General features: G+C 55.8%; 1 protein-coding gene across 8 annotated transcripts in view; it reads left to right on the top strand.

Annotated features, from left to right (window-relative positions):
* MYO18A (myosin XVIIIA) overlaps positions 1-26,890 on the top strand; it is a 95,357-nt gene that overhangs the window by 25,948 nt on the left and 42,519 nt on the right. For 3 of the 8 annotated variants that reach the window (XM_035027676.1, XM_035027680.1, XM_035027682.1), the window contains exons 3-10: positions 23,205-23,292; positions 23,495-23,601; positions 23,711-23,887; positions 24,245-24,458; positions 24,672-24,814; positions 25,456-25,556; positions 26,380-26,443; positions 26,653-26,797. In XM_035027676.1, the coding sequence (XP_034883567.1) occupies positions 23,205-23,292; positions 23,495-23,601; positions 23,711-23,887; positions 24,245-24,458; positions 24,672-24,814; positions 25,456-25,556; positions 26,380-26,443; positions 26,653-26,797 (1,039 nt within the window). Of the gene's footprint in view, positions 1-6,753; positions 6,834-12,107; positions 12,233-14,581; positions 14,642-16,986; positions 17,668-19,318; positions 19,397-20,656; positions 20,693-23,204; positions 23,293-23,494; positions 23,602-23,710; positions 23,888-24,244; positions 24,459-24,671; positions 24,815-25,455; positions 25,557-26,379; positions 26,444-26,652; positions 26,798-26,890 lie in introns of those variants that run through there. The other 5 variants (XM_035027677.1, XM_035027678.1, XM_035027679.1 and 2 more) reach the window with 5 other exon arrangements.

Below are 26,890 nucleotides of genomic sequence, written 5' to 3' on the forward strand. Positions count from 1 at the left end.
GCAAATTAGTAATTATAGAAACACTATATGATAAGTATCCATCCACGGCTTTTTTTTTTTTTTTAAGATTTTATTTATTTATTTGACAGAGAGAGACACAGCGAGAGAGGGAACGCAAGCAGGGGGAGTGGGAGAGGGAGAAGCAGGCTTCCCGATGAGCAGGGAGCCCGACGTGGGACTCGATCCCGGGACTCCGGGATCATGACCTGAGCCGAAGGCAGACGCTTAACCAACTGAGCCACCCAGGTGCCCTTATTTATTTATTTGACAGAGAGAGACACAGCCAGAGAGGGAACGCAAGCAGGGGGAGTGGAAGAGGGAGAAGCAGGCTTCCCGATGAGCAGGGAGCCCGATGTGGGGCTCGATCCCAGGACCCCGGGATCATGACCTGAGCCGAAGGCAGACGCTTAAAGACTGAGCCACCCAGGCGCCCCCATCCATGCCTTTTTTTAAAGGAGTTTTGATTTAAAGAGAATCTAGAGAGACAAAGGGTCAGAGGAGTATTCTTTTAAGATGTTAAGTAGAATGCCAGGTTCAATGTTTTTCAAGCTATCTCCTTCCGAATCAGCCTCCATCTGACATTCCTGTTTTGGATAGTGGCTTCAGACTGTTCTCTTGAAATCTTGACAGCTTGAAACCTTGGAGGCTTTAGATCTTCCCGACCGCCACCCCTCCCCCAACTTCGTGCCCATTTCATAGCCTCTCCTGTAGCCACCAAGTCTCTGTCTTGCATCACCTTCTCTTCCAACTGCCAGAATAGGGCAGACCCCCCCGCCACACACACACACACATCTTTCCTCTAGCCATCATCTTGACTTCCAATGGTCTTTCAGCTTCCAGCCTCCTTTGCTTCCCAGCATCCTTCTGTTAGATCAGCATTCCTAAAGCCTGGGTTTAATCATGCCCCTTCACTCTCCAGAAACCTGCTATGACTCCCACTGTTTTCCAGGCAGGAGGCAGAGTGGAAGGAGCAGGGCTCTGGAGTCAGAATGACTAGAGTCCTCACCCTGGCCTTGCCAATCACTATCTGTGTGGTTGCAGGCAAGTTATTTAACCTCTGGTAAGCCTCAGTTTCCCAAACCACCATTCCTCTTTCGCAGCACTCACCTCCCAGGGTTTTGTGAGGAAAACAAGTTGCGCTGTCCCTGACCTGTGGCTAGTGCTCAGAATGTGCCTACTTTGTCCTTAGGCTGCTTACCTCACTTTTGTCCTCAGGTACCGCCCTTTCAGTTGCAAGTGACGGAGCCCAGCTGACCTGGTTTAAAAAGAAGAAACGCGTGGGCTCAAACATCTGAAACATGCAGCGGGTAGAACTGGTTATAGGCTCAGCTTTATCTAGAACCCAGGCCTTTTCTGTCTCTCAGTTCATTTTCCGTGCTGGCTTGGTCCTCAGACAAATGGTGGCAAAATGGCATAGCACCAGGTTCAGGTCTTGTGGGAAAAGAAGGGCGATTCTTTTCATTTATTTATTTATTTAAAGATTTTATTTATTTATTTGACAGAGAGAGTCACAGCTAGAAAGGGAACACAAGCAGGGGGAGTGGGAGAGGAAGAAGCAGGCTTCCCATGGAGCAGGGAGCCCGATGCGGGGCTCGATCCCAGGACCCTGGGATCATGACCTGAGCCGAAGGCAGACGCTTTAACGACTGAGCCACCCAGGCGCCCTAAGAAGTGTGATTCTTTCAATAATTCCCATTTCATTCTATGGCCTTGATACTGATTGGGTCATATGCCTTCCATGAACTAATCCCTACAGTCCAGGTATATGACACACTCATGGGCCAGACTCAAGTCCTGTGCTGGGGTAGGTCCCCAGGGGGAAATTGGGGTGCTGTAAGCAGAGGATGGAGGAATGGATCGTGGGCAGCTGAAACCACACCTGTCCACTGTGGCATGATCTGGCCCCACTGACCTTTCCAGCTTTGTCTCTCTTTGTTTACCTATCTGTGTCCTACACTTCGTCCAGTTTCATGCTTTCCCAACTCCTTGCCTTCTATTATTCTAGTCCTTTACCCTGGAATTCCCTTCCTCCCTCCTCTCTAATTCTTTGGGTACATTTGTTATCTCTTCTTCGGGTCTGTATGTTTGCTGAGGCCAGGGACTATGTCTGCTTCGTCTTGTTTTAATCGCTTGCTCACTCATGTATCGAGCACTGTCTCTGAGCAGGGCCCAGTGCTAGGTGGGTGCAGGGGACAACCGTGGACAACAAACATACCACCTCTGCCTCAAGAAGCTCATAGTCTAGTTGTGAGGAGACAGAAAAAGAAGCAGGCATTGTGCTTCCCCACAGTGTTCACCTTGAGGTATTGCACATGACTGCTAGGTGAGTATGGGAATGACTTCCTTCACTCCTCAGAGCCTCCTGTGTAGACACCCCGCGGTGCTTAGCCACCCTGCCGGGCCTGCCGGGCCGGTCACGGAGCTAAGGACCTCTCACTCACCGCACACCACCACCAACGTGGGAGAGCAGAGTAGCTGAAGTTGTGACTGTATCTGGATATCCCTTTTTTCCCTATTGTGTCCCACCCAGTGTATCTCACGGTACCTTTCAGATGTTTAGTTAAATCCGGTGGATACTTACTGAGCACCTACTGTGTGCCTAGTGACTTTCAAATCTAAATCCATATAGTATCTATGCAGATTCCATTGTATCTAGCAGAGCTTGGTATTAGGTATACAAAAGAACTGCCATGTGTATGTGGTGATATCTAGGTATAGACAGTGAGGACCGTGGTTTTTGATAATAATTTAATCACTACCTACAGTTTGCCAGGCCTAATGCCAGGTGCTTTACGTCTACTATCTCTTTAAATTCTCACAACCCCGTAAAGTAGGTATACCATTATAAGGCAAGACACTGGAAACTCTGAGAAGCTGAATAACTTTCCCTTAGGTCAGACAGCAAGAAAGAAGCCGAGCTGGGATTCAGACCCAGGTGTGCCTGACTGCGAGTCTGACTGCGAGTCTGAGAGTCTGAGTGCAGGTGTGTGCTCTTTCCACTATGTCACCAGGCAGGCCTTGGGGTCTAGGGAAGGCTTCATAAAGGAGGTGAGACTTGAGATGGACCTTGACAGATGGGAAGGTTGGGCAAGGGAGAGAGGCATTTACTTATAAAGTAAATACTCTGGTGGTGATTAGGGCAGGGACGTGGGAAGATCTCCCTGAGAAAGTGAGAGCAAGGCGTGCTGGGGAGAGGGAGATGGAGGGAGAAGGGGAAAGGGAAATGGCAGGAGGCAGGCCCCGGGGGCTGGGGGTGGGCTGGCTGGGAGTGACTGCTTGGCCCCCTGGGGTCATAGGTTGGGCTTACTGGAGACACGGGCCAGGCCCTGAGGCAACACCAACCTTTGGGCAGCAGAGGGACTGTGTGTGTGGCTGTGTGTGATGCTGAATGAGTGGCCAGGGCCTCAGGTTTCCCCTCTGAATGACGAGGCTTGCCCTTGTCACCGAGGGAAGAAGAAGATCTCCATCAGTAACACGAGTCAACTCAGAGACAGAACTGACAGGATCTAGTTGTCTGAATAGAAAAGAGGAGTGGACCCACACATGGTGACTAATAATTCAGAACAAGACTCTGAGGGTAAAGTGACACCTTGGTCACCCAGAAGTCATCTTCCAGAGTACTGCTGAATGGAAGGTGGGCCTAGAAGGCCCTCAGGCAGCTGAAACAGAGGACAGTAAGTCTGTGGGTGAAAACCCAGGCCATTTGCTCACCGGAGAGTGGCTCTCTGGTAATCTACTTGCTCTCCTCTGGACTCTGTGACATCAGGCTTGGTTATCTGGTTTTCTAGCCTTTGGCAAAAACTGCTTATTCGAAGGAAGTGAGACTATTGGGGACAGGCCCGCTCTGACAGGCGGAGTGACAGCTGATGGCCCGACGGGGGAGGGGACAAGAGAATGAAGCAGATACACGGACACAGAGGGCATCTGGCCTTCCCAACATGGGCCTGGAGCGAGGCCGCAGGTTGCTGCAGCGCCTAGGACAGGGCTGGTGGCCTTTGAGAGTGGCCAGGGGCATTTAGTAGGACAGGAGCCAGGCTGGGAGGTCCAGAGTCCTCACAGGGGGGATAATGTGCCCCCCAGTACATCCAGGATGGAAACGAGGTGGGTTCAAGAGAGGAAGCTCAGAATTGGAGATGTTTGAGATGGGTTCAGAGTGTTTTACTTAGAAGAGATTCTATAAAATGTCTATTTTTATGATTTATAAATTAGTCATAGGATTTAGAAAACTACTTAAAATAGAAAATAATGGGGCGCCTGGGTGGCTCAGTTGGTTAAGCAACTGCCTTCGGCTCAGGTCATGATCCCGGAGTCCTGGGATCGAGTCCCGCATCGGGCTCCCTGCTCAGCAGGGGGTCTGCTTCCTCCCTCTGACCCTCTTCCTTCTCGTGCTCTCTGTCTCTCATTCTCTCTCTCAAATAAATAAATAAAATCTTTAAAAAAAAAAAATAGAAAATATTTTGCCTCTTCAAGGGGATAGTCTTCAGTTACCTGGAAATGTTGCTTATGATGCTTTTCTTTTCTCCCCCCTGCCCATGATCACAGATAGATAATAATAGTTAAAACTATTGAAAACTTTTTTTTTTTCAGATAAGTTTATTGAAAACTTTTGTGTTAGACACGGTTCCTGGAGCAAGCACTAATTCATTTGATGCCTACAATAACCTGCCCGCCTTGTACAGCTGACGAAATCACAGTTCAGTTCAGTTGTGTGGCTTACCGCATGGACAAGCGACGATTGAACCAGGCTGGCTGGACCGGGAGGTCTCTCTGTTGACCACGGTGCACCACGAGTCATTCCTTTAAAGCAGCGGCTCTCCAAATCACCTGGAGGGCTGGCTGAAACACAGGTGCTAGGCCCCATCTCCAGAGTTTCTGAATCAGTAGGTCTGGAGGGGGGAGGGGTTGTTGGTCTGGGGACCGCACTTTGAGAACCAAACCCTTTCACTCCCTGAGATTTTACCGGTCACATACTGACCATGCCAAAGAGTCACTGCGGGCAGAACCCTCGTTTTGCAGATGAGGGCTGTGTAAGTCACAGGCCCGTGGTCATACAGCGAAGTCCTTCATTCATTCACTCATTCATTCATTCATTTATTCAGGCACTCAGTGATTTAACAAAGGATTTAACCTCTGCTCCAGGCCTTACGTTGCCTTCAAATTGAGCAGTGCTCAACGTTGGCTATTTATAAGAATCACCTGGGGGGAGCTCTTATGAATCCTAGTGCCCAGCCTTCCCTCCTGGACCAATTAAATCAGAGACTAGGGGGAAGGGATGGGATTCAGGCATCAGTATTTTTGGAGTCCCACGGGGGATTTCAGTCTGCAGCCGAGGTTGGCACCAATGTGTCAAGAAAGCCCCGGGGATGTGAAGATCTCTGACACAGCACATGCCCCGGAAGGGCCAGACCATCTCCCTGGGAAGACACATCAGTGCCTAGAAAGCCGAGGCAGGAGCCCCATATCCTCATGGCCACGTGTGGTTCTGCCTGTATGGTGGGGGGGGGCGGAGGGGGGGGGGACACGCAGCGCTGGGCTTCGGTCCTCTCAGGCAGTGCTTACCAACCTTTTCTCAGAGAAAGTCATGGTGTTTACAGGACCCACCGGGCTCACAAGACTGGCGGGGTGGTAGGCCTGGGGGTCTCCAGCCACCCTCGTTGGACACTGATTGGGCGACAGCTCTGTAGGCCTTCCCACCCCCCCTTTTGTTTTCCTGGAGAGGGAAAGACAGGCCAGCTTCCTTCTTTCTGCAGAGCTGACAGCTTCTGAGACAGCTTCAAAAGGCCTCTTTTGGCTCCTTCCCACCTGCCCCTGGCTCCCATTTCAGCCTCTTTGGGGGGGTCCCCAGCCCCGATCTGGGCATGCCGTGGTACTCCCCGAAGAGCAGGGACGGGCTTTCTCTTCACGAGGAGCACTGGCTTGTTACGGCAGCCCTTGCTCATTGGCCAGACACCACGATTTCCTCTGCAGGGCCACGGCCCACCCACCACACCCTCCTCTGCCTGCGCAGTCTCTGGCTGTGTGGGGTGAGGGATGTACACACAGAAAGTGCAGTTGATTCCTTGCATGTCCTCACTGGCTTTCCGGCGAGGCAGCCCCAGTGGGCCTCAGACGGATCGTGTGGGGCTCTATGCCTGCCAGACTCGTCCAGGATGGCTGCGTGGCTGCTATTTGGGCATAGCATGCAGCAGGCCCTGTGTATTGGATTGGATGTGACGTTAGTGGTTTCCTTGGCCTCTGCCGCAGTAATTAGATGGCTGGGGTGAGCTTATAATTTGTGTGTTCTCCAGAACACTGTGCTGTGATTGAGTGTTCATGCATGATGGTGCGCTTGTGTGTGCGTGTGCGTGTGTGTGTGTGTGAACGCGCATGTGCTTGTCTTAATCCTGGCCTGTGGGGCCGGAGGCTGCAGGTCTCAAATTCCTCTGCTATTTTTAGGGGCCATATCAGCTCAGCTGTCCAGGAGCCCGGGTGTGTGTCAGGAGGAAAGTCCCACCCTCCCTGTCCCTTGCCCCTAACCCTCCCACACCTCCTGCCCCCCACCCGTGCCCTCACTCTCCGTGCCTCCTCTTCCCCTTCCCCACGCGCTGTTACCCTCTCCATCCGCGCTGTGTTACCCTCTCCATCCGGGTGTACCTGGTACTGCAGTCCTGGAGGCCACTCACTGTCTGGGACCGGCTCCCCAGGGTTGGGCAGCTGCGGCCCTGGCGGGAGGGGCCTGGGGAGCGGGAGGGGAACAGGGGCGGGGCTGCAGCCAGTGCTATTTTGAGCTGCTAACGGAGCAGCATCGGAGAGGAGACTCCTTACTCCTGGTTGCTCCAGGCCAGGCCATGTGGGTGAGTGTCCCTCTGACCCCCAACCCCGGAAATGTCCCCGGCTCCTCATGCCGGTTCCTCCTTTCCGAAAGGAGGGGCCTTTTTCTTATTTCCCCAGATGTGGCTGAAGGAGGGGGGAGGTGCCTTGGGGCCCCTCTCTGAGCTTCTTGGTGGGGAGGGAATCATCCAGCTCAGGCAGCCTCCCAATGCCTCAGAGGCAAGGCCCTCCTGGGCCTGACTCATGACTTTGGGAGTTTGGGAGGGGGCACCATTTTCTAAACCTCAGTGTCCTGGGACTGCATCAGCTTGTCCACAGGCTGTGACACGCCTTCCCCACAGACCATTAGCGCTCGAGGCCCTCATTCCTTAAAACGCTATTTTCTTCTGAGGCCGGGAACCCCAGTACCTCCCGGACCTTGGGAAGTCTTGTTCCTGCTTTGTGTTGCCAATGTGGCCCTCCGCCCTTCGTCCTCCCGGTAGGCAAGAGAAAGGCGCTGGAGAGGGGTGGTCCCTCGAGTTGTCAGGGGGGCCACGAGTGGACTCAGCATGGCCTCCTGCATTTCTGTGGATCGGACACTTGGAAGGGGCACGGGATGGCATCTCGGGGATGCCCTGACTGTCTGTAGGTCTCATTTTCAGCAGAGATTACTTCAGAAGAGTAAGTTCCTTAAAAAAGCAAGTGAGGAGAGACATAGCTGCCTTTCAGTCGTTCCGTTTCCCCCCCCACGCCAACCCCTCCCGGCCACCACCGAGGGCCAGGTTTTCGGTCGTGTCAGCACTTGGCAGCATGTGGGCTGGCCCAGCGCGGAGGTCTACTGAGAGCCTGCGACGTGCCCACGAGCATTTGTCTCTCCCCATGCCCCGTCCCAGCCACCAAACTGGCGCCAGGGCTGAGGTGTGTGTCGGTAGCTGGGGCTGGGGCCAGAGAGACTCCTCGCCCTGCGAGGTGGGTGCTTCCTGGTCAGGCCTCCTCCCCGCCCCGCCCCACCCCACCCCACTCCATCCCGGCGGGCCCCTGGGCCACCAGCACTAGGTTGAAGATTTGGGGGGGTGCACGATCATGGCGAGGCAGATGGCAATGGGCCCGGCAGAGGGGCAGCGAGGGTCCCCGGGGGAGGGAGGGAGGGAGGCCTCCGGCGGGTCCAGCCGTTGGAGGAGGAACCCCGGGCCTGTGTGCAACTTCACGGCAGCAGGAAGCCATTCCAGTGCACCTGCTTCCTCCAGGCTGGCCTGGCCCACAGTGACGGCAGGCACTCAGCCGCTTTCTCTTCCGCCCCAGGCTGGGGGAGGGCTCTCACTGGAGGCTGGACCCAAGGGCCAAGGTGGCCCTGCCAAGCTCTTGTCCCCCTCCTCCTCTGGCTGGCAGCGTGGCCTTCAGGCCACTCCCTGCAGAGGCAGCTCCGTGCAAAGCTTATTCGGGTCGTGGTGGAAGGGCAGGTTATCTCCGGAAACCCCTGCTTTCCCTCCGAGCTGTTATTCTGGCCGATGATGTCATGGAAGTTCAACAATGCAGGTGGACCGAGGGAGGCGGGGTAGGGCTGGCTTCCACCCCTTAAAGTGAGCCCAGGAGGTTCTTGCTGGAGGACAGACCTAGGTGTGAGCTCTGATTTACCGCTTGCTGCTCTGAGGCCTTGGCCAGGTCATTTCTGAGCTTCCTTTTGCTCGTTTGTAAAGTAGGAATCACACTAGTATGTCCTTTAGAGGACTGTTGTGGAGATTAAATGAGGTCATGCTGCAGAGGATGCAGCACGGTGCCTGGCATTTAAGACATGCTTAGTAAAGGTTGGTTGTTATTACTGTGCTTTCTTCCCTAGGCCTTCATCCCCCACCTCATCCCCGTCCTTAGATAAGTAGGTGCTAGGGTGGGACTGTAGGAAGAGGGTCTCCTAGGAGCTACTCTCTGCTCCTCAGAACGGAAAGGGAGAGGGAGGAGGATGCCATGCCTCTTTTTTCTCTAAATGTGCACAAGTGTTAGCAGAGGGGAGAGGTGCTGAGTTCCCTATGTCACAGACAGCAGGATCTCCTCTTCCTCTTCCCCCCTTCCCTTGCGGGCTCCCGGTGTGTGGATATCTGCGTGGACACCAGAGCCTCGATGCATTCCTCCCAGCCTGGGTACTCCATGCCGGTGGGGAGCCTGGTGGGTGGAAAGCTTCTCTTGGGGACATTTGTGTCCCATTCCTTCCTGTGAGGGGCACAGAGGACGTTAAGCTAAGGGCAGCTGGTCCTTGCTGGTCCCGTTCAGAGGGTAAAACGCAGCCTGGTCCAGCCCCCTGAGTGCTGGAAGCCTTCCCAGGCTGAGCATCGATGGGTCCCTCAGCACATTTCTTGGATTTCTCCTCTTTGAGAACAAATGCTTTCAGCTATTATCCCCTCTGCTTTTTCTTTTTTACTGACTATTTAGCCATCTTTAAAATAGAAATAAACAGTAAGTAACAAATACATAACAAAATAAATACCAAATGTCTCTATTGTGTCTAATTTACAAGATGATGACCATCACTGTTTGCCTACTGTTCAGGTCCTAGTTTCTTTGATTGATATTAGGTGGAGTTTTCCCTACGGTTACAGTGGTCACATATTTGTTAGTTTAAATGGCAACGTAACAGTGCATTGGACCCAAGTACCATAGCTCATCTACCCCTTCCCTAACAGTAGGCATTTGGGTGGTTTCCAATGTGGGGCTCTTTTTTTTTTATTTTTAAGATTTTATTTATTTGACAGAGAGAGACACAGTGAGAGCAGGAACACAAGCAGGGGGAGTGGGAAAGGGAGAAGCAGGCTTCCCGTGGAGCAGGGAGCCCGGTGCGGGGCTCAATACCAGGACTCTGGGATCATGACCTGAGCTGAAGGCAGACGCTTAACGACTGAGCCACCCACGCACCCTCCAATGTAGGGCTCTTACATAGAGTGCATCTTTAAAAGTCTCTTGTCTGGGTTTGTGGGTTTTTCCTTTCTCTTCCTTGCTTTAAATCAGCTCATTGCTTACATATTCCTGAAGATGGGATGGCTAGGGCCAGAGGATGGTGCATTTTATGGCTACTCTTGCTTCCCAAAGAGCTACTCAGCAATTTCAGAGTGTCCCTGCCCTTTCCCTTCCACCCCATGGCATCGAGTGTACCATCTATTTATTATTGCTAAGTTTAGAGAGTGTACCTCCCTTGTGTTCCCCTCATCCCCGGCAATCAGGATTGGCAAAATGTTACTCTCCTCAGTTTACAGTTGAGGGAAGAGACCAGATGGGAATGAGAAGTTTGCCAAAGAACCTTATTAAGTGCCCACAGTATGATGGGTGACATTGCGTCCTGCCTGTGTGGAAACCACAGTCCAGGGAACGCTGTGGACACACAAACAGCTCACACCCTGATTCCCAGTGCTGCCACCTACCAGCGAGGCCTCAGCAAGGCCCTTACCCTCTAGAAAGTGGGCTTTTGTGAGGATGAAATAATGAGGCAGTGTGAAGGGCTTGCCACTGTGCCTGGCTTATAGTACATGTTCTTGAGCATTCTCCCTCAAGAGAAGAGACCAGAGGGGCACCTGGGTGGCGCAGTTGGTTAAGCGTCCAACTCTTGGTTTTGGCTCAGGTCGTGAGTTCAAGCCCCACGTCAGGCTTCCCGCTCAGCACGGAGTCTGCTTAAGTTTCTCTCTCCCTCCGCCCCTCCCCCAACTCTCTATCTCTCCCTAAAATAAATTAATTAATCTTTAAAAAAAAAAGGGGGGGGAGACTAGGCCAAAAGTGCCTGAGAGGGTAGTCAGGGGGTCACAGAGCCTCAAGGGGCAGGATCGTGGTGGGGTCTCCCTTTGCAAGCCTAAACTTCTCCGGGCACACTGAACACTAGTAAACACCTCACTGTCAATCCAGCTGGATCCAGACCTCTCCAGACCTCCTGAACGTTGACAGTGACACAGTATGTTAACCAGAGTTGGCTCCTAAGGACGACTCAGCCCCTCTGACCCAGCCTAGCCCAGCGGGGGCCTTTCAGGGAGCTTTGCAGTCAGAGTAACTTGGGTTCAAATCCCAGCTCCACCACTTAATAGCTTTGGGGCGTAATCTCATTCCGAGTCTTTTTCCTCATGAGTGAGGCTGTTGTAAGACTTATATTTCAAAATATGTGTTAAATACTTTTACAGGGCCCATTGCCTTGTAGGTGTTCCATATTCAGTCATGAAAGAAGTTGTCAGAGACGGCTGAAATCCCTAGAGGGAGCAGGTCTGGGAGGAGAGGCCTTGGCCCCCTTGTTGCACAGAGCCTTTCGTTCCCAGCTATGGCGGCAGACAACCTCGGTGGAGACATTGACACCATCCTTGGGGCTGAGTTCCTCACCTCTTCTGTATCGGCTAAACATAGGTTATTCTGCATCCTAAGCAAATCTTTAAAATCTTTAAAAGCCAGTGATAAGGAAGAGAGGAGAAATAGCCAGGCGATTCCCCACAAAAGCCACAGGATTTCCTCCAGGGAGAACCCCACATTTGCGTTCAGAGTGATAATCCTAAGGAAGAGCTGGTGCAGAGGATCAGGCCTGGGTGTGAATGGCCTAGTGTCCTCACAGCCTGGGATGCATGGACTCCTCCCTGCACACACAGGAGATCAAAGACCAAATGAGTTAAATAATTAAACGAAGTCTAGCGTATGAACCGGATAATAAAATAGACAAGTCAAACAAAGCACATTAAAAATAATTCTCTAATTTTTCACTGGTCATTTATGATAAGCAGTATTCAGAATGAACAGGTTCTTAAACTCCACTGAATTGAACGGATTCTTTGGATGAAGCCTCTCCCTGGGTTGAGGCAGATTCTGCCTGTTGCTTCTCAGGAGCATCCATTCTAATTTCTCACCCATCGAATGGGCGGCTTTGCCATTCTCCTGCCCCAGGGCCGCCTGCCCCTGGCGGGTAGTGGTGTGTGGCTGGTAGAAAACAAAGAAGGCAAAGAGTCCTGGAGAAGCTTTGTTAACGCCTTCGCAGGCACATACCTTTGGTTCACGGAGTTGAAGGCTAGAGTGCCTCTCCCTACCAGACCCCTAGGGTGCAGACCTGGAAAGGACTGTAGCCATTATCTACTCTAGTCCATCCCCTCATTCTACAGAGAGGCCCAGAGAGGTGAGCTGGCTTATTCAAGGACACACAGCTTCCAAGGGCAGGAAGTTCTATGGTCTGTACCCCACCTTGTCATCTCTTTCCTCCAGTGTTTTATTCCTTGCTCCTCCTCTGACGTCTGAGCGTTGCCATCTGCCTCCCCCCCCCCCCCCACTTCCTCCCTCCTGTCCCCTGTTGCCCACAGTGTTTGTCCCGGCAGGTCGTTTAGGAAGACTCCGATTCCCTGAGCGACCCTGCCCACCCCCGTGTCTTCTCTGACCCAGGGTGCAGGCTACCTTCGGCGCCATGGCCTTTTCATCAAGGTTTGCCTTCTGGGAGCAAAAGGAAAGTTGGGTCTCAAAATCCTTGTGCTTTTCCTATGTGCTTGGCATGATGTGTGCAGGCAGGAGTCTGGCCTCTGGGCAAGGGAGCTCTGGGAGCTAGAGATGGACTGGCGCATGTGTGTGTATTGGGGGGCTGGGGAGAATGACCGGGGGCCATTAACTCACTCTTCTCCCTGGATGGGCTTCTGCGCTGAGTCATGCTCTTCCTCTGAGCTCCATGCGTCTGGTAAGCTGAGCTGCCTTTTGTCCCACTGGTGCCCCTCCAAGTTAACCCCTCCACACCCTTCCCTCCCCACTGCTGCTCTGATTCACCTTTGGGAACTTGGGCTGCTGTGGGGGCGCCGCTGGGAATGGCTTTGGCTCTGAGGCCTCTGGAACTGGGTCTCCCCGCATCTGGACCATGGTGGGTAGAAGGACAGGAGCCAAGAGTCAGGAGCCAGGCCAGCTGGCTGCCTGGGTTCCAGATCGTGATTCAGGCTGCCGCCCTGGGCATGCCTTTATGCGGTGCACAGTCCCCAGCTGGGCAATGACCTATGACAGACAGAGCCCTTGGTTGGTGGGGGGGAAGCGGGGGGTGGCAGTGAGTCAGCCTCAGGCTAAATCCAGAGCTGAGCTCAGAGCAGGGCTTGGTGTCCCAGACATCTCGGGGGGCAGCCAGCGCTGCCCCCAGGGCTTCACCACTTGGGCAGGACGCTTGGGGTCCCCAGCTTGCATCCCTGGAGGGAGGACAGAATTGGAGCTGGTGAGGGATGCGGAATGGACTTGGAATCTGGGCCATCCCTGAACCTGAGCTAACAGCACTGTGTGCAGTAATGAGCAAGTCTGTGTGGTTTGTGAAACACTTGATGGTCTCTGACCTGTGTGCTCAGGAGCTAATGCATGGTGTGATCTTTGGGGGCGTGGGGGGGGTTGAGTGATGGGCACTAGGCACAGACCTAGACTCTGCCACTCCCCCTCATTCCCTCTCCACCAGCCCCTCCCTTCCCTTTATCTGCTCCAATCCCAATTTCTAAAGTAGCAGAGCCTGCTCTAAGGAATAATTGCCATTTTCCCTCTGTCCATAACAGTGTGAACTAACTTTGAAGCTTCGGCCCGTTGAAAATAGCTCTATAGACAAGATGCAGCTTTAAAACTTCAGCGGCCATCCTGCTGGTCAATGTCCTAGGCACTGCTAATCAGAGCTCAAAAGTAGCCAGGGACCCTGGTTACAAATGGAGAGTTGTTCCCCTCCTCTCCCCGTCCCCCGCCCTCTGCCAGGTGGATAATTAACGTGATTCTGGACGAGTTTCTAAGGATCTTTTCCATTAGGAATCAAGGACTCCTTCCAGTGTACCCACCCCCACCTACCCCCACCTACCCCCACTGTGCCCAGAAAGAAAGGCACCGACCTGCCTTTTTCCCATCGTCCCATGTGACTGGGGAAAGAAGAGAAACGAAATCCACTAGGACCGTCTGAGCTTTTGGAGGGAGGGATGCTAACGAGGGGCAGGCAGAGGGCTCATTCAGACTGAGGGCTGGCTCCTTGAGGTCTGTTCTGAGCCAGTCTCAGAACTGAAGGAACCTTCAGAGCATCCACATTGTCTGTTCTTTTTCCAGATACAGTATGGTGGCTGCTGGTTTCCCAACTCTGCCTCTCCCGTCTGACGTAGGCCAGCTAGAGCATAGGCCGAGCATAGCCAGGGCTCAGGCATCCTTCCTTCCTCTACACGGTGCCCCTAACCTTGGGGTTCCCTCCCTCAGTTGCATGGTTGGCGGTGTTGTGGGTCTGAGCTTGGCAAAATGTCTGGCCTCCTGAATCCCTTTGCCCCTGCCCCATTTCCTGCCTCCACATGGCGCTCAGCTGTCTGGCTGGGAAGGCATCCAGGCTCTGGGCCGGGGGGAGTCACAGGGACCTAGATGCAAGTTGGAGCCAGCCACCTGGTAGGAGTCACCTCCCAGCAGGGCCCCCATGCCGGGGTCATTCCCTCCTCCGTAGTCACTAGGTTAGGGGACTCTTTTTCAGACACTCCTCGTCGGAGCCAGGAATGACTCTTGTCACTTAGCATGAGTTGAGTTATCTGGATCTTTCCGTCCACGCTGTAACCGAGGCCATGATGGCAATCTCTTAAAACAGTCCATGTGAGACGCGTGACTGGTGACTGAGGCCAGGGTTTCCCTACTCTGTGGAGTCTATTCATTCTTGAAATTGTCCCTGGACGGTTTTGACTCCACGTCCTTCGCCCCAGTAGTCCTGAACATGCGGGAACTCTGCCTCCTAGGGAGGGAGGGCCCCATGGAGGTTTTCTTCCGTGCTTTTGATGCTGAGTTTCCTGCCCGGACCTGCCAGTGACCTCTTTGTCTGCTCCCGCAGGTTAAAGAGGAAGACAAAACTCTGCCGAAGCTTGGCCCTCCTGGCAAGGAGGAAGGGGCTGTAAGTGCTTCTCTGAGCCCCCCGTGTGTGTTCCCCGGTGGGTGTGCCCACCTGCCCTCACCTAGTTCGTGAGGTGGGTCCCCAGAGCAGGCAGGCCCAGCGGGGTGCCCCTTCCTATCTGGGGTGGCCCAAGGGAATGCGACTGATGAGGCAGAAAGTGCAGTCCGTGGGATGCCAACTTGGGGTGCGCGGAGGAGGTGGGGATCCCGAGGCGCTTCGGAGACCTCCTCCGACCCCCCTCTCTTTAGTTTTTACCTTTAGGTCTTGCTTCCTGAACCCTTGGGGGGCCGGAGAGGCCTAGGTGGGCAGACCCTGAGCTCGGGGAGCACCAGATGAGAGCTCAGCTGTTGGGACTCTTCGTCCTGCTCTGGGTGGCACAAGACCAGCGCAGGGAGGGATTTCACTGCAGCTGTTCGGTCTCTTCCCGAGACCTCGTCAGCTGCTCAGTGCGGGTGACCCAGAGGCGGGCTCCAGCTGCCCAGGGTGGGGGGGCCCAGCTTCTCCCCCAGGTCATTCGGCCTTGAGATAGGGACCCTGAGCAAAGCTGGACTCATTTCAGGCAAGAGAGGGGAGGCACTTCCAGAATAGCCAGGTCTAAAGATGGGGAGGACTGCGGTTGGCACAGGGGGTGGAAGTGCCATGCTTCGTGACCCCGGATGGTGCCTGTCCCAGCTCCCCCACTTCCTTGGATGGAGTTTCCATCAGCCAGACACTGTGGCTTCCACCTGATCTGTAGTTAACCCTGCAAGGCGAGCTTGTGATTTCAAAGGGGAAGTGTTTGAGATGTGTGGGGGGGAGGGGCCTCGGGGTATCCAGACAGTCTGTGAAAAATCACACGGGAGGTGCCTAGAGGACTTCCTGGCACACAGTGAACACTGTACGAGTGTCAGCGGTTGCCATCATCATCGCCACCACCTTCAGCTGGGGGGGGATGGGAGGAAAGCCAGGAGGGGGAGGGGGAGGGGCAGGAGCCGGCAGCTGGGGCCACTAGCCAGCCCCACAGTGCCCTGGCATGCCATGGAGCACTCTTGGTCCAAGAGGTTGAGGAAGAGGCACCTTCAAGCTCTCCTCTCCCCACCCCCGCAGCAGGGCCACCCACAGCGAGGTGACTTGGCTCCGCTCCGCAGCCTCTCCCTGTGGTAGCCAGGGGTCTGTCCCCTTGGAGCGTCTTCCTGCGTCCAAGCAGAGATGGTAGCCAGGCTTGCAGGGCCCAGAGCCCAGGTGCACTCTGGAACCAAGGTCTTTGTTTTGGGGAAGGGGGACTCACGCATGGCTCCTGAGTGGCAGGGCATTGCCTGACCAGAATGGAGCCCCCCCAGGGTTGACCTTGCTTACCCAGGCAATGTGGCTGGCTTTGCAGGACATCTGCCCTGCTATTAGCCAGCCTGGCTTTCCCCAGTGGCTGTCCCTTGGGACCACAGACAGTTGCCACCAGTGTTGGGGGAAGGGTGGGTGCCTCAGGCAAAGTGTGCCAGTATACTCCAGTCAGGTGCCCAGAGGCTGGGAGGCTGGCTGAGCCAGGGCCCAGCTCTAGGGCAGAGTGAATCGGCGGTCACTTCAGTGCTTAACCCTCCATGGGCCCCAGCTGCCTCCTCTTCGTCCTATCATTCTGTACACATACTCTGGGAGCTGGGAGGCCTCCAGCCCTGGAGAGATTTGCAGGAGGAAGACTGCAGACAGCACTCTGAGCTGGAAGCTTCCTGGGCCCGCACTGGTCTTTGTAGCCCCTGAGAGTGTGGGTGAGGGGTAGACAATGGCCACAAACCAGAGGAGCAGGAGAGACGAAGCTTGGCACATCTTGGGCCCAGGAATTGTTCCCTGACCACTGCTCTTGCTGGGATGGGTAGGTTTGGGGTCTGACTGCCCAGAAAGCACAGTGATAGACCGGGGACCACAGAGGCAGGAAACCCCAGAATGAGGCCTAGGATTGATGGCAGGAATTGGTGGTTTGGCCTCTCCGTGCTCCCTCTCTGCTGTGTTTGGGCTCACCTGGGTTGGGCCTTGGTTGCTGCCCTGACGTAGACCAGTGACTCTGGGACACCTCAGGGGGCCTCTGGGCACTCTGGGCTGGCATCTCACGGCCCTGTGCTAAGGCTGGGGATAGACCGCAGGTGACAGCAGTACCTGCTTGTGCTTTGTGGGAGAGAGAAGCCAAACTTGTAGATGCAGTTGTCCTATCTGGAAGATGGACTGAGGGCTTCCTGGGGTAACCTCTTGGAGCTCTGGATGAATGGAAGGTCTATTCCAGGGCAAGGCGTGAAGTCACACCTCTCACTTCCTCTGCACGGGGAGGGCAGGGACGCAAGGGCTGATGCTAATGTCTGCCTGTATTTGTGTGACTACAGCCAGAAGGCAGCTCAAAGGACAGCAGTGGCCCATCTAGGAGTCCTCAGCCTCCCACCAGCCCTCTACCCTCAGAGACCTCCCAGAGAGCCACGAGCCCTGCACCCACACTCGCCATGAATGGCCCGGGGGCTGCCGCCGCAGAAGGCCCAAGCGAGGAGGCCCCGGGCCTGTCCCGGAAGAAAGTGGCAAATGCAGTTAGGAAGGTGGTGAGCAAGGTGCTGCCTGGTGAGGAGCCTGGGAGTGCCAAGGAGCCTTCGAGCAGAGGGGTCAGATCCCCCGAGCACCCAGCTCGAGGGAAGAGGGGAGAAAAGGCGGCTCCTGGTCCCAAGCCACCACCTCCTCCGCCTCCTCCGCCTCCCCCTGCCCCACCTAAGCCTGAAGCAAAGAAGGAGGCAGCCAAGGACGAGCTCTCTGTTGGTCTACGGAGCCTGATGTCTCGGGGCAGGGGCAAGGACCACAAGCCCCGTGGCAGGCAGTCTCTGGGGAAGGGGGAGAAGCCCTCCAGCCAGGAGCCAGGCTCCTCAGGGAAGCCAGGCTCCCCAGCCAAACCTGAAATCCCAGAAAAGCAGTGCTCCCCAGCCCCACCAGGAGAGCTGGCGGCCCTAGGCTCCACTGGCCCGAAGTCGAACCTCCCTGGATTGCTGCAGTCCAAGTCACCGGCCCCTGATGTGCAGCAGGAGGTACCCGAGTGTGTCACTAACCTCCCATGCCCCTGACCACCCTCGCAGCCGGCTTCCCCATGCCTCGTCAACATGTCCGCACAGCTGAGACGCTGGGCTGATGGTGGGGCTGCATGGCCTTCCTCAACCGAGTGCCAGAGCCCGTGGCGGCCTCTGCTCTGGGATGGGCCCCGCTAACCAGCATGCCGCTGTTCCTCGACACTCTTGAGTGGGGTGGGGGCCTGTTTCCAGGCTGCATGGTGTTGGCTGGAGGCTCCGGATCCCAAGCAGAGATTCAGATCAGCGCTAGGGTAGAAAGAGAATTTCTGGAGCCGGGTGACCCGTGTTCACCTCCCCAGCCACTCACCCTGTATGGGATCTCAGCAAGGTCCCATCACTGAGCCTTCATCTGCCAAGTGGGGACAGGACAGGTCTCCAGTCCCTTCTCTGAAGCCCTTGGGGCCGGAAGTGTTTTGGAAGCTAGTGATTTTTGTATTTTAGAAAGTCCTACATGATGAGCAGCAACCTGTAACCAAGCATAAATATTTTCACAGCAAAATCAATGACTGTTCACATGGCAGGGGGATAGACTACAAACAGGTTTTGCCACCAAAATAGTTAAGAAAAAAGTCTTTTGTTTGGGGGAGATTTCGGATTTGGGAATTGCAAACAAGGGCTAATCCCAGCTTTGAAGAGTTGCTGTGAGGATGAGGAATGTTATCCGCTCTGAGCCCAGTCGCTGGCATGGTGGGTGCTCCACAAACGGTAGCATGGATAGTGATGCTAATAACAGTAGTTTTAATGCCATCATTGCCATCACTACCTTCTTCAAGCCTGGCCAGCAGTTCCCTCTGGCAGCAGGACTCTTGAGAAGCCCTATGCCTGGGTGGCAAATGGGCACAGTGGGCCCCCTTTGCATCTGAGGCCCCATCTGTCCACGAAGTGCCCTCTAGGTGGGACAGGAGGCTGAGAGGCAGAGGGGAGGACCTTGGAAGGTGATGCCTACATGGCTGGCCCTTTGGTCAGGGACAATTCTTCAAACTTCCCCATTTTGTGGAGCCTTCTGAGGCCTATGAGGTTTGGCAGGGGAGGAGTCAAGTTTCACCACTGTTTCTCCCAGGATGTTGCATGCTCTTCTGGCTGGAAGGGCGGGGTAGGGGGTGGGGCGTAAGGCACAGCCTAAAGGACCTCCCTGACTCCCAGGAGTTGGCAGGGGCATTTTGGCCTGACTGGCAGGCCATGAGGGAAACTCAGCCCTTGACTAGAACCTATAAGTAGCCAGAGAGTGTCATATGCCTGTTCCCGGGCCTTGCTGCCCTCCCTCTGGCTCCCTGTCCCTCTCACCAGGGTGGAATTGGGGGCTGAGATGTGCCCTGACCTGGAGTTCACCCACCTGTCACCTGGGCCTGGGGCAGGGGCCATGTGGGGACATAGGGCCATCCCAGTGCTGAAGTGGTTAGGACTGTGAGAAGGAAGAACCCCAGAATTTTCAGGCACCCATTCTTTTTTTCTCATCCAATAGTTTAAAAACTCATGTTGATGCCTGGCTTGCCTCCCTGACCCTACTCCACTTGCCCACTGGTTCCCAGCGGCTTCCTAGGCTAGAAGCTTGGCATGCTGCACTCCACTCCCCCCCACCCCAGGCCAGGACTAACAGTAGTTTAACCTCTAGGCAGGAGCTGCCCCTGAAGTCCGGGTGACCCCCGCAGAGGAGGCCCAGCAGCGCCTTGAGAGGATCTTCACAGCTTCTGTAATGCCACCTCTCATGTATGGTTCCCCAGGCCCTGGCGCTCCTCTTTGCCGAGGCTGGCAGCCAGACTGTGGGTGTCAGGGCGGGCGGGGGGAGCATCTGACTATGGAAGGATGACTCCATGGCAGCCTGGGGGCCTTCACGTGGCCTTCTCACCTGAAGGAATAAGAGAAGAGCTCTCTAGAGGGTCTGAGCTGTGAGGCCTGTTCCTCCGGGCGACCCAGAGCCCTGCGCCCATGGGAGGGGACCCCTCTTGGCTGAGGATCCAGCCCCCTTTTCTGGCCCTGGAGGACATGGCTTGGTGCCAGGGCCTGGTGGGTGGTGAGGCGGGAGCTCACTCTCCCCTCTTTCGGTGCACTGGCTCTCCAGACCCAAAGGGGCCTGTTAACTCCTTATAGACAAGGTCCAAGGCCTGGCTGACTCCACTTCCTCTTCAGAAAGGTCTTTAAGTAATCAGACAGAGACAGGTCAAGTCTGGCCACAGGGTCTGCCCACAGTCCCTTGGTTCGTGGGCAGGTGGCTGGTGGACCCGGTGGCGTGGAGCCTCTGCCTGCCACAGGGGGCGGTGTGCCTGTCTGCGACCGGTGCAGGGCGCAGTGGGGGGATTGAAGAAGGGGTCCTCAGCTTGGGGCTGCTAGTGGTCTTGTTCTGAGACTTGCTCTATGGTGTCATTCTGTGCAGGGGCAGCAGCTCCAAAGGACAGCCCTTGTTACTGGGGGTGGCATCTTTGTGTGTGTTTAGAGGCCAGGGACAGCCCCGTTCTGGGGTCCGCTGGCTATAGGGGAGTCAGGCTGACCACTGCCCTGAAGATAAGGCCCAGAGCCACCCAAGGGGCACAGGCCCTGAGTGTGGGGAGGTGGCCTGGCCTGGCCAGCTCATAGAGGAGCCTAGTTCAGGATGCACTGGATGTCCCACCCAGGAGAGACTGTGGCCAGAGGCAGAGTGGCATACTCCTGCCCAGGCCACAGTGAATGACTTAGCAGAGTGTCTTCTCCGAGATGTCTCATAACAGGTGTCTCTTCGCCAAGCTGGGCCTCTCCTTCCGGGTCTGGCGTCTCCTTCCTGGACTGGGCACAGTTCACCTGCCCAGGCCAGCTTCCCATCCTGGCACTTGAGTCTTTCCATCCTCCACCCTGCACCCTGGGCAGCCAGAGAGTACCCACCCACTTGGCCTAGGGTGCTTGCTGAAGGGGACATGCCAACGGTCTGCTTGTCTTCACCCCTCTTTCTCTCTCTCTCTTCTTTGCTTGCTACTGACAGCTGGACCCTGAGACCGCCTCTCCTGCCCACAGCCAGGTAGGGTGCTCCTGCCCCCCTCAGGAGCCCTCCGCTTCCTCCAGCGACCACCCGCCACCCCTGGGCCGTACCTGGGCTGGCGTCTGTGCTCGGGCCTCGTGCTGGAGTGTAAGGCCTCTTTCCCCTTCTGGCTCCCACCCGGTGTCTGGGGGTGGGGGGATCCTTGGAAGAGGCAGTGCCAGAAGTTTGAGATGGGGCAGTTCTGTGTCAGGCCCTTGGGGAGGGTCCAGACGGGGTGTCACCACTTGAGTCTGGCCTTGTGGTACATGGTTTTTAACCACTGGAGCCCAAGAGCCGGGCAAGAGTCCTGGTTTCTAGGGGTTTCAATTCTGCTCACTTTGGGTAGAGAAAGATGAAAGGCTGAGCCCCTCCCACCTCCCACCCTCATGCCCAAGCCTGAAGATGTGGCATTCTCTGGCTCCACCTGCTGGCCAGTATGGGAAACCTATCTTTGAATTCATTCTAAAGGATTAATTCTAGGCCACGACCCTTTTTTTTTTTTAATTTTATTATATTATGTTAGTCACCATACAATACATCATTGGTTTTTGATGTGGTGATCCACGATCCATTGTTTTCGTATAACACCCAGTGCTCCATGCAGTACGTGCCCTCCTTAATACCCATCACAGGGCTAACCAATCCCCCCTCCCCCCTCCCCTCTAAAACCCTGTTTGTTTCTCAGAGTCCATAGTCTCTCATGGTTCATCTCTCCCTCCACTTCCCCCCGCCCATTTTTCCCTTCCTTCTCTTAATGTCCTCCATGTTATTCCTTATGTTCCACAAATAAGTGAAACCATATGATAATTGACTTTCTCTGCTTGACTTATTTCACTTAGCATAATCTCCTCCAGTCCCATCCATGTTGATGTAAAAGTTGGGTATTCATCCTTTCTGATGGCTGAGTAATATTCCATTGTATATATGGACCACATCTTCTTTTTTTAATTTAATTTAATTTTTTTAAGATTTTATTTATTTATTTGAGAGAGAGACACAGCAAGAGAGGGAACACAAGCAGAGGGAGTGGGAGAGGGAGAAGCAGGCTTCCTGTGGAGCGGGGAGCCCAGTGCGGGGCTCGATCCCAGGACCCTGGGATCATGACCTGAGCCGAAGGCAGACGGTTAATGACTGAGCCACCCAGGCACCCCTGGACCACATCTTCTTTATCCATTCATCTGTTGAAGGGCATCTCGGCTCTTTCCACAGTTTGGCTATTGCGGACATTGCTGCTATGAACATTGGGGTGCATATTAGGCCACAACCCTTTGATGTCCCCTAGTTGTTAGGTTCCAAACACTTGACCCATAAAACGTGTTTTCACTTGTATCATGTGATTTGGGAAAAAAAATAAAACATTGTGATTTTTTTTTACAAAGTTACATTTCTTCAACTAACAAAGAATTAGCCCTTTTTTTTAAAAAAAAATGTTTTCATTTAACAATTTAAAATGTTGCCGGCCCCGTAGCAATCCTCCTGTGTGAAGAAGGGTGGTTTCACTGGGCATGCTTCCCAGAGCCTGTGTAGTCCAGGCTTCTCTCTCGAACGGGAAAGGACCATCAGCAAGGAAGAGGGAGTTATCTGAAGCCCAGATCCAACCTGGGAGTAGAACCCAGATCTCTTTTTCTTTCAGCTCCAAGAAATGTGACAAAGAAAAGACTTATGTCTCCTTGTCCTTCCCAGTCCCTCACCCAGGGGGTCAGTGACACAAAGCAGTTGTCTGCGCCTCAGCCTCAGGTCTCCTCTCAGAGACTGACTGTGGCTTAAGCTGCTCCAGTACCCATCCGCGTGGCAGGCAGGCCTTTCCCGTGTCCTTCCCTGCACCCCCCCCCCCCGCCCCACCACGTGTCTGACCATGCTGTTTCATGCCCTTGCATGGCCTTCGCCTGTCCTCCTGAGGAGGCGGGAAGGAGGAGTGGAAAGAAGGCCAGGCCAAGGCTAGGACTCAGGACCTGCAGATCATGTTGCAGTACGGAGTCCTCCGTAGACACTTCTCTCCTCAGGTCTTGAGGAAGCGCCCTTTGCCAGCTGGGTGCAGGAGGGCCTGTTAGTCGGCTGAAGGCAGAAGCTGGGCATGAGAGGTCACAGTAGCAGCGGGTGGGGGCCCAGGGGGCGGTGTGCGGGCTCAGGACACCGACCCTACAGGCCCCACGGGGAGGTGGGGAAGAGGGTGGCTGAAGGTGGAACCTGGTTTGCTTTCTTGTGGTCTGTTCTCTTCTGGGCTCGAGTTCTGAGTGTCCCCGTCCTTCCAGACCCTCAAGGCTGGCGTGGTCCCTAACTCTGTGTCCTCGTCCTCAGGGCTCCTCAGGATCACCCCCATCCCCTGGCTTCCCCACCTTCTTCCTGTGACGCCTCCGATGTCCCCTGTTCTGTATCTGCCCCCCAACTGTCCCCCTTACCCAGGGACTCATCTGGAAGCGCTTCCCCTCACATGTCTCCTCTCTCCTGCTCTCCTGACTCAGTGTTTCCCAGAACAAGGACTGACTCTTTATTTCCCCCCTCCCTCTGATAGGTGAAGACAGAAGAGCAGATTGCAGTGGAGGAGGCCTGGTATGAGACAGAGAAGGTGTGGCTGGTCCATAAGGATGGCTTCTCACTGGGTGAGTCTGGGGAGGCCCAGGGGACAGATGTCTGGGCCTCTCAGTTTTCGGGGCTGGGTGTGCCTTCTGGGTCCGGTGAGGCCTGGGTGGTGAGTGAGGAGAGCCCAGGCATATAGTGGGGAGGAGGCAAGACCACAAAGGGCCCGAAGAGGGTGGCAAAGGTTCCCAGGCCTGGGTCTGACTGTCTGTCCCCGCTCTGTAGGCAGTCAGCTCAAATCTGAGGAGCTCAGCTTGCCCGAAGGGAAGGTGCGCGTGAAGCTAGACCACGACGGCGCCATCTTGGACGTGGATGAGGATGATGTGGAGAAGGTTTGCAGGTGGCGGGCACAGGAAGTGGGCTGGGCAGGGCAGGCCTGTCCACTGGCGGTGCACACAGATTCTGCTTCTTCAGCGCCTGCCCGCCTGTCCTATCACACAGGCTAACGCTCCGCCCTGCGACCGTCTAGAAGATCTGGCTTCGCTGGTATACCTCAATGAGTCCAGCGTCCTCCACACACTACGCCAACGTTATGGCGCTAGCCTGCTGCACACGTACGCTGGCCCCAGCCTGCTCGTCCTCAGCCCCCGGGGGGCCCCCGCTGTGTACTCCGAGAAGGTGCGGCGACCCCGAGGCTCCCACGCGGCCTCATGGGCCCACCCATGTGCTGCCTACCCCACCTCCCCTGGCTCCGCCCCTCCCCCTTGGCATCCCACTGGGCTCCTGTCCACTCTCACAGCTGACCTGGGGAAGAGGAGTCACTTCAGGGGGTGGGGACATGAGGCCCCCCCGCTAACCGCTAACAGAGGCCAGGGCTGGGCTAGAATCTACATTTCCATGCATGGCCTTAGCCTCAGAATCCCTCGGCGCCCCCTGCCGTGAAAGGCCCAGAAAGGTGGGCCTTGGGAGTAAGGGGTGACCGAGTGGGACCAGCTAAGAGCCTTACCCCTGCCCTCCGTCCCCCTCCCACCCAAGGTGATGCACATGTTCAAGGGGTGTCGGCGGGAGGACATGGCACCCCACATCTACGCCGTGGCCCAGACCGCATACAGGGCAATGCTGATGAGCCGCCAGGACCAGTCTGTCATCCTCCTGGGCAGCAGCGGCAGCGGCAAGACCACCAGCTGCCAGCACCTGGTGCAGTACCTGGCCACCATCGCGGGCACCAGCGGGAACAAGGTGTTTTCCGGTGAGACAGGACACCTGGAAAACCTGAGAGGGGTGGGGATGGAAGCGCCTCGTAGGTGCCATCCTTTCCCCCCTGGTTTCGCTGTGTCCTCAAAACCCCTCTGGCCCCGGGCAGTCTGGCTGGTGTAACTCCGAGCCTCTGCGTGCTGGGGGCATAGGCCTGAGCTGGGCGTCTGGAGGCTTTCCTGATGGCCCCCGGGCATGTCTCCTGCAGTGGAGAAGTGGCAGGCTCTGTACAGCCTTCTGGAAGCCTTTGGGAACAGCCCCACCATCATGAACGGCAACGCCACCCGCTTCTCTCAGATCCTCTCCCTGGACTTCGACCAAGCTGGCCAGGTGGCCTCGGCCTCCATCCAGGTGAGGGACCTCCAGGGTGGTAAGAGACTGGCTGCCTGGATTCAGGCCCTAGAAACCAGGCTCTCTCCTGCGCCTCATTTTCCTGGGATTCTACCCCAACAAAATGGACCCTGGCTCTAGCAGGGCTGGTTTGCTCCACTCCAGGCCTCCACCCTTCTGGCCCCTCCACCCGTGTCTTCTGTCCCCCAAGCCTTCTGCCTCCTGCCCTGGGTGGAGCATGGCTCAGCTTCCTGCCCACCCTTGGGGCTCACCACACCCTACTTCTGGGGCCCTGGCCCTGTGTGCGGGGGCTTCTCGCAGGCTAATTTCACCCAGGTTAAGACTGGCTTGTCAGTCAAGGAAGGTCCAGCTGAGGCTGATCCCCTTCCAGGCTAAATGAAACATCTCACCATGAAGTGCCCAGCCAGTTCCCTAAGAAGACTGTGCCGGGGCCTGGGCAGGGCAGCAGGGCCCCTCCAGGAGCTGGGCCTGTCTTCTTCCGCCTGGGTCTGGTTTCTGCCCTGGGTTTGACCCTGGGGGGAGCTGGCCGCTTGTTTACAGGCCTCCCCCCCGCCCCCCCCGCCGTTCTTTCTGGCGTGGGGGGGGTGGAGCTTGACCCAGCCCCACCCTCTTTGCCCATACCCTCCCGTGCTATGCTGTAGACGATGCTTCTGGAGAAGCTGCGTGTGGCTCGACGCCCAGCGGGTGAGGCCACGTTCAATGTCTTCTACTACCTTCTGGCCTGTGGGGATGGCACCCTCAGGTGAGATGGGCCAAGGAAACTGGAGGGGGGGGGTTGCTCTGGACTCCAGCTCACTGATGGCTCCTGGATCTTGTCACCTGGTTGCATCCTATCCCGTGTGTTTATTGTATGCTTGCCACATATGAGGCCCGAGGTAACAGGACGGTGAGCCAAATGAGCCACAGGCTCTACCCCACGGGAGCTCCCGAGCCCTGGGCACAGAATTGACCCTCCAGTGTTCCTGCGGCCTCGCTAGGACCTCTGCTACCCCCGAAACCAGATCTGCAGAGGGGATAGCACAGCAAGATGCGGGTGGCCAGGGACCTGCCTGTAGTCACACGGCTAGTGTGGGGCTGAGCAGTTATTGGGCCTTTTCCAGTGCCCTCCAGGCTGGCCCTCCCTGCCTCCTAGGTTGGTTCGTCTGCCCGCCTCTTCCCTTTAGTTCTTCAGACTTGCTGTCTTTGTTCTGTGGAAAAAAGACAAATGATAAGGCTGAGCAAGCAGCCCCGGGACATTTTCCTCCTTAGCTCTTCTGGTCACTGAGGGCACGGACTCTGTCCTAGCTGGACTCACGCTGCAGGCAGATTCCTTGCTCTCTTTCAGGGGTCTGGCTGGACACTCTCACCAGAGCATCTCTGGTGCCCTGTCCTAGGGAGGCTAGTGCTCTGACCAGGCGGCCAGGCCAATTAGGGAAGGCGGCGGCAGCTGGCCTGACAGTAGGGCATGATGGGCAGGCAGAACTCAGAGTCTGGAAGCTGGATCCGTCTGTCTCCCCACCCTGGTGGGGAGATGGCCCTTGGCATGGGGACCCCGCACCGTGCTGATCCCTTATTTGTACCCCTAGGACAGAGCTTCACTTGAACCACTTGGCAGAGAACAGTGTGTTTGGGATTGTGCCACTGGCCAAGGTGAGGGGGCCTATGGGGACGCGGTTGGCAGCCCTGGGCCTTGGGAGTAGGGGCCGCCTCAAGCGGCCTGGAGTGCCCCATGCGAGGAGCAGGATCCCGGCTCCAGCCTGGCGGCTCTCCCTGGCCTTGCCCTCCCTGAGGGCCCAGCAGCATGGGGGTACGCCGGGAGGGACAGCCCCTCTGAGACGCGGGCCCATCTGTCCCTGCAGCCTGAGGAGAAGCAGAAGGCGGCTCAGCAGTTCAGTAAGCTGCAGACCGCCATGAAGGTGTTGGGCATCTCCACAGATGAACAGAAAGCCTGCTGGCTCATCCTGGCTGCCATCTACCACCTGGGGGCTGCAGGCGCTACCAAAGGTAACCTGCAGGGGGTCCCGACGGCGCGGCTTGTCGCCCAGGAGAGCTTGCGGAGGCCCTGCCGCTCCGTGCGCCCTCACCCGGCACGGACGT

The sequence above is a fragment of the Mirounga leonina genome, unplaced genomic scaffold (genome assembly GCF_011800145.1).
Source record: "Mirounga leonina isolate KUSES-001 unplaced genomic scaffold, KU_Mleo_1.0 Mir_200, whole genome shotgun sequence".
Classification (NCBI taxonomy): domain Eukaryota; kingdom Metazoa; phylum Chordata; class Mammalia; order Carnivora; family Phocidae; genus Mirounga; species Mirounga leonina.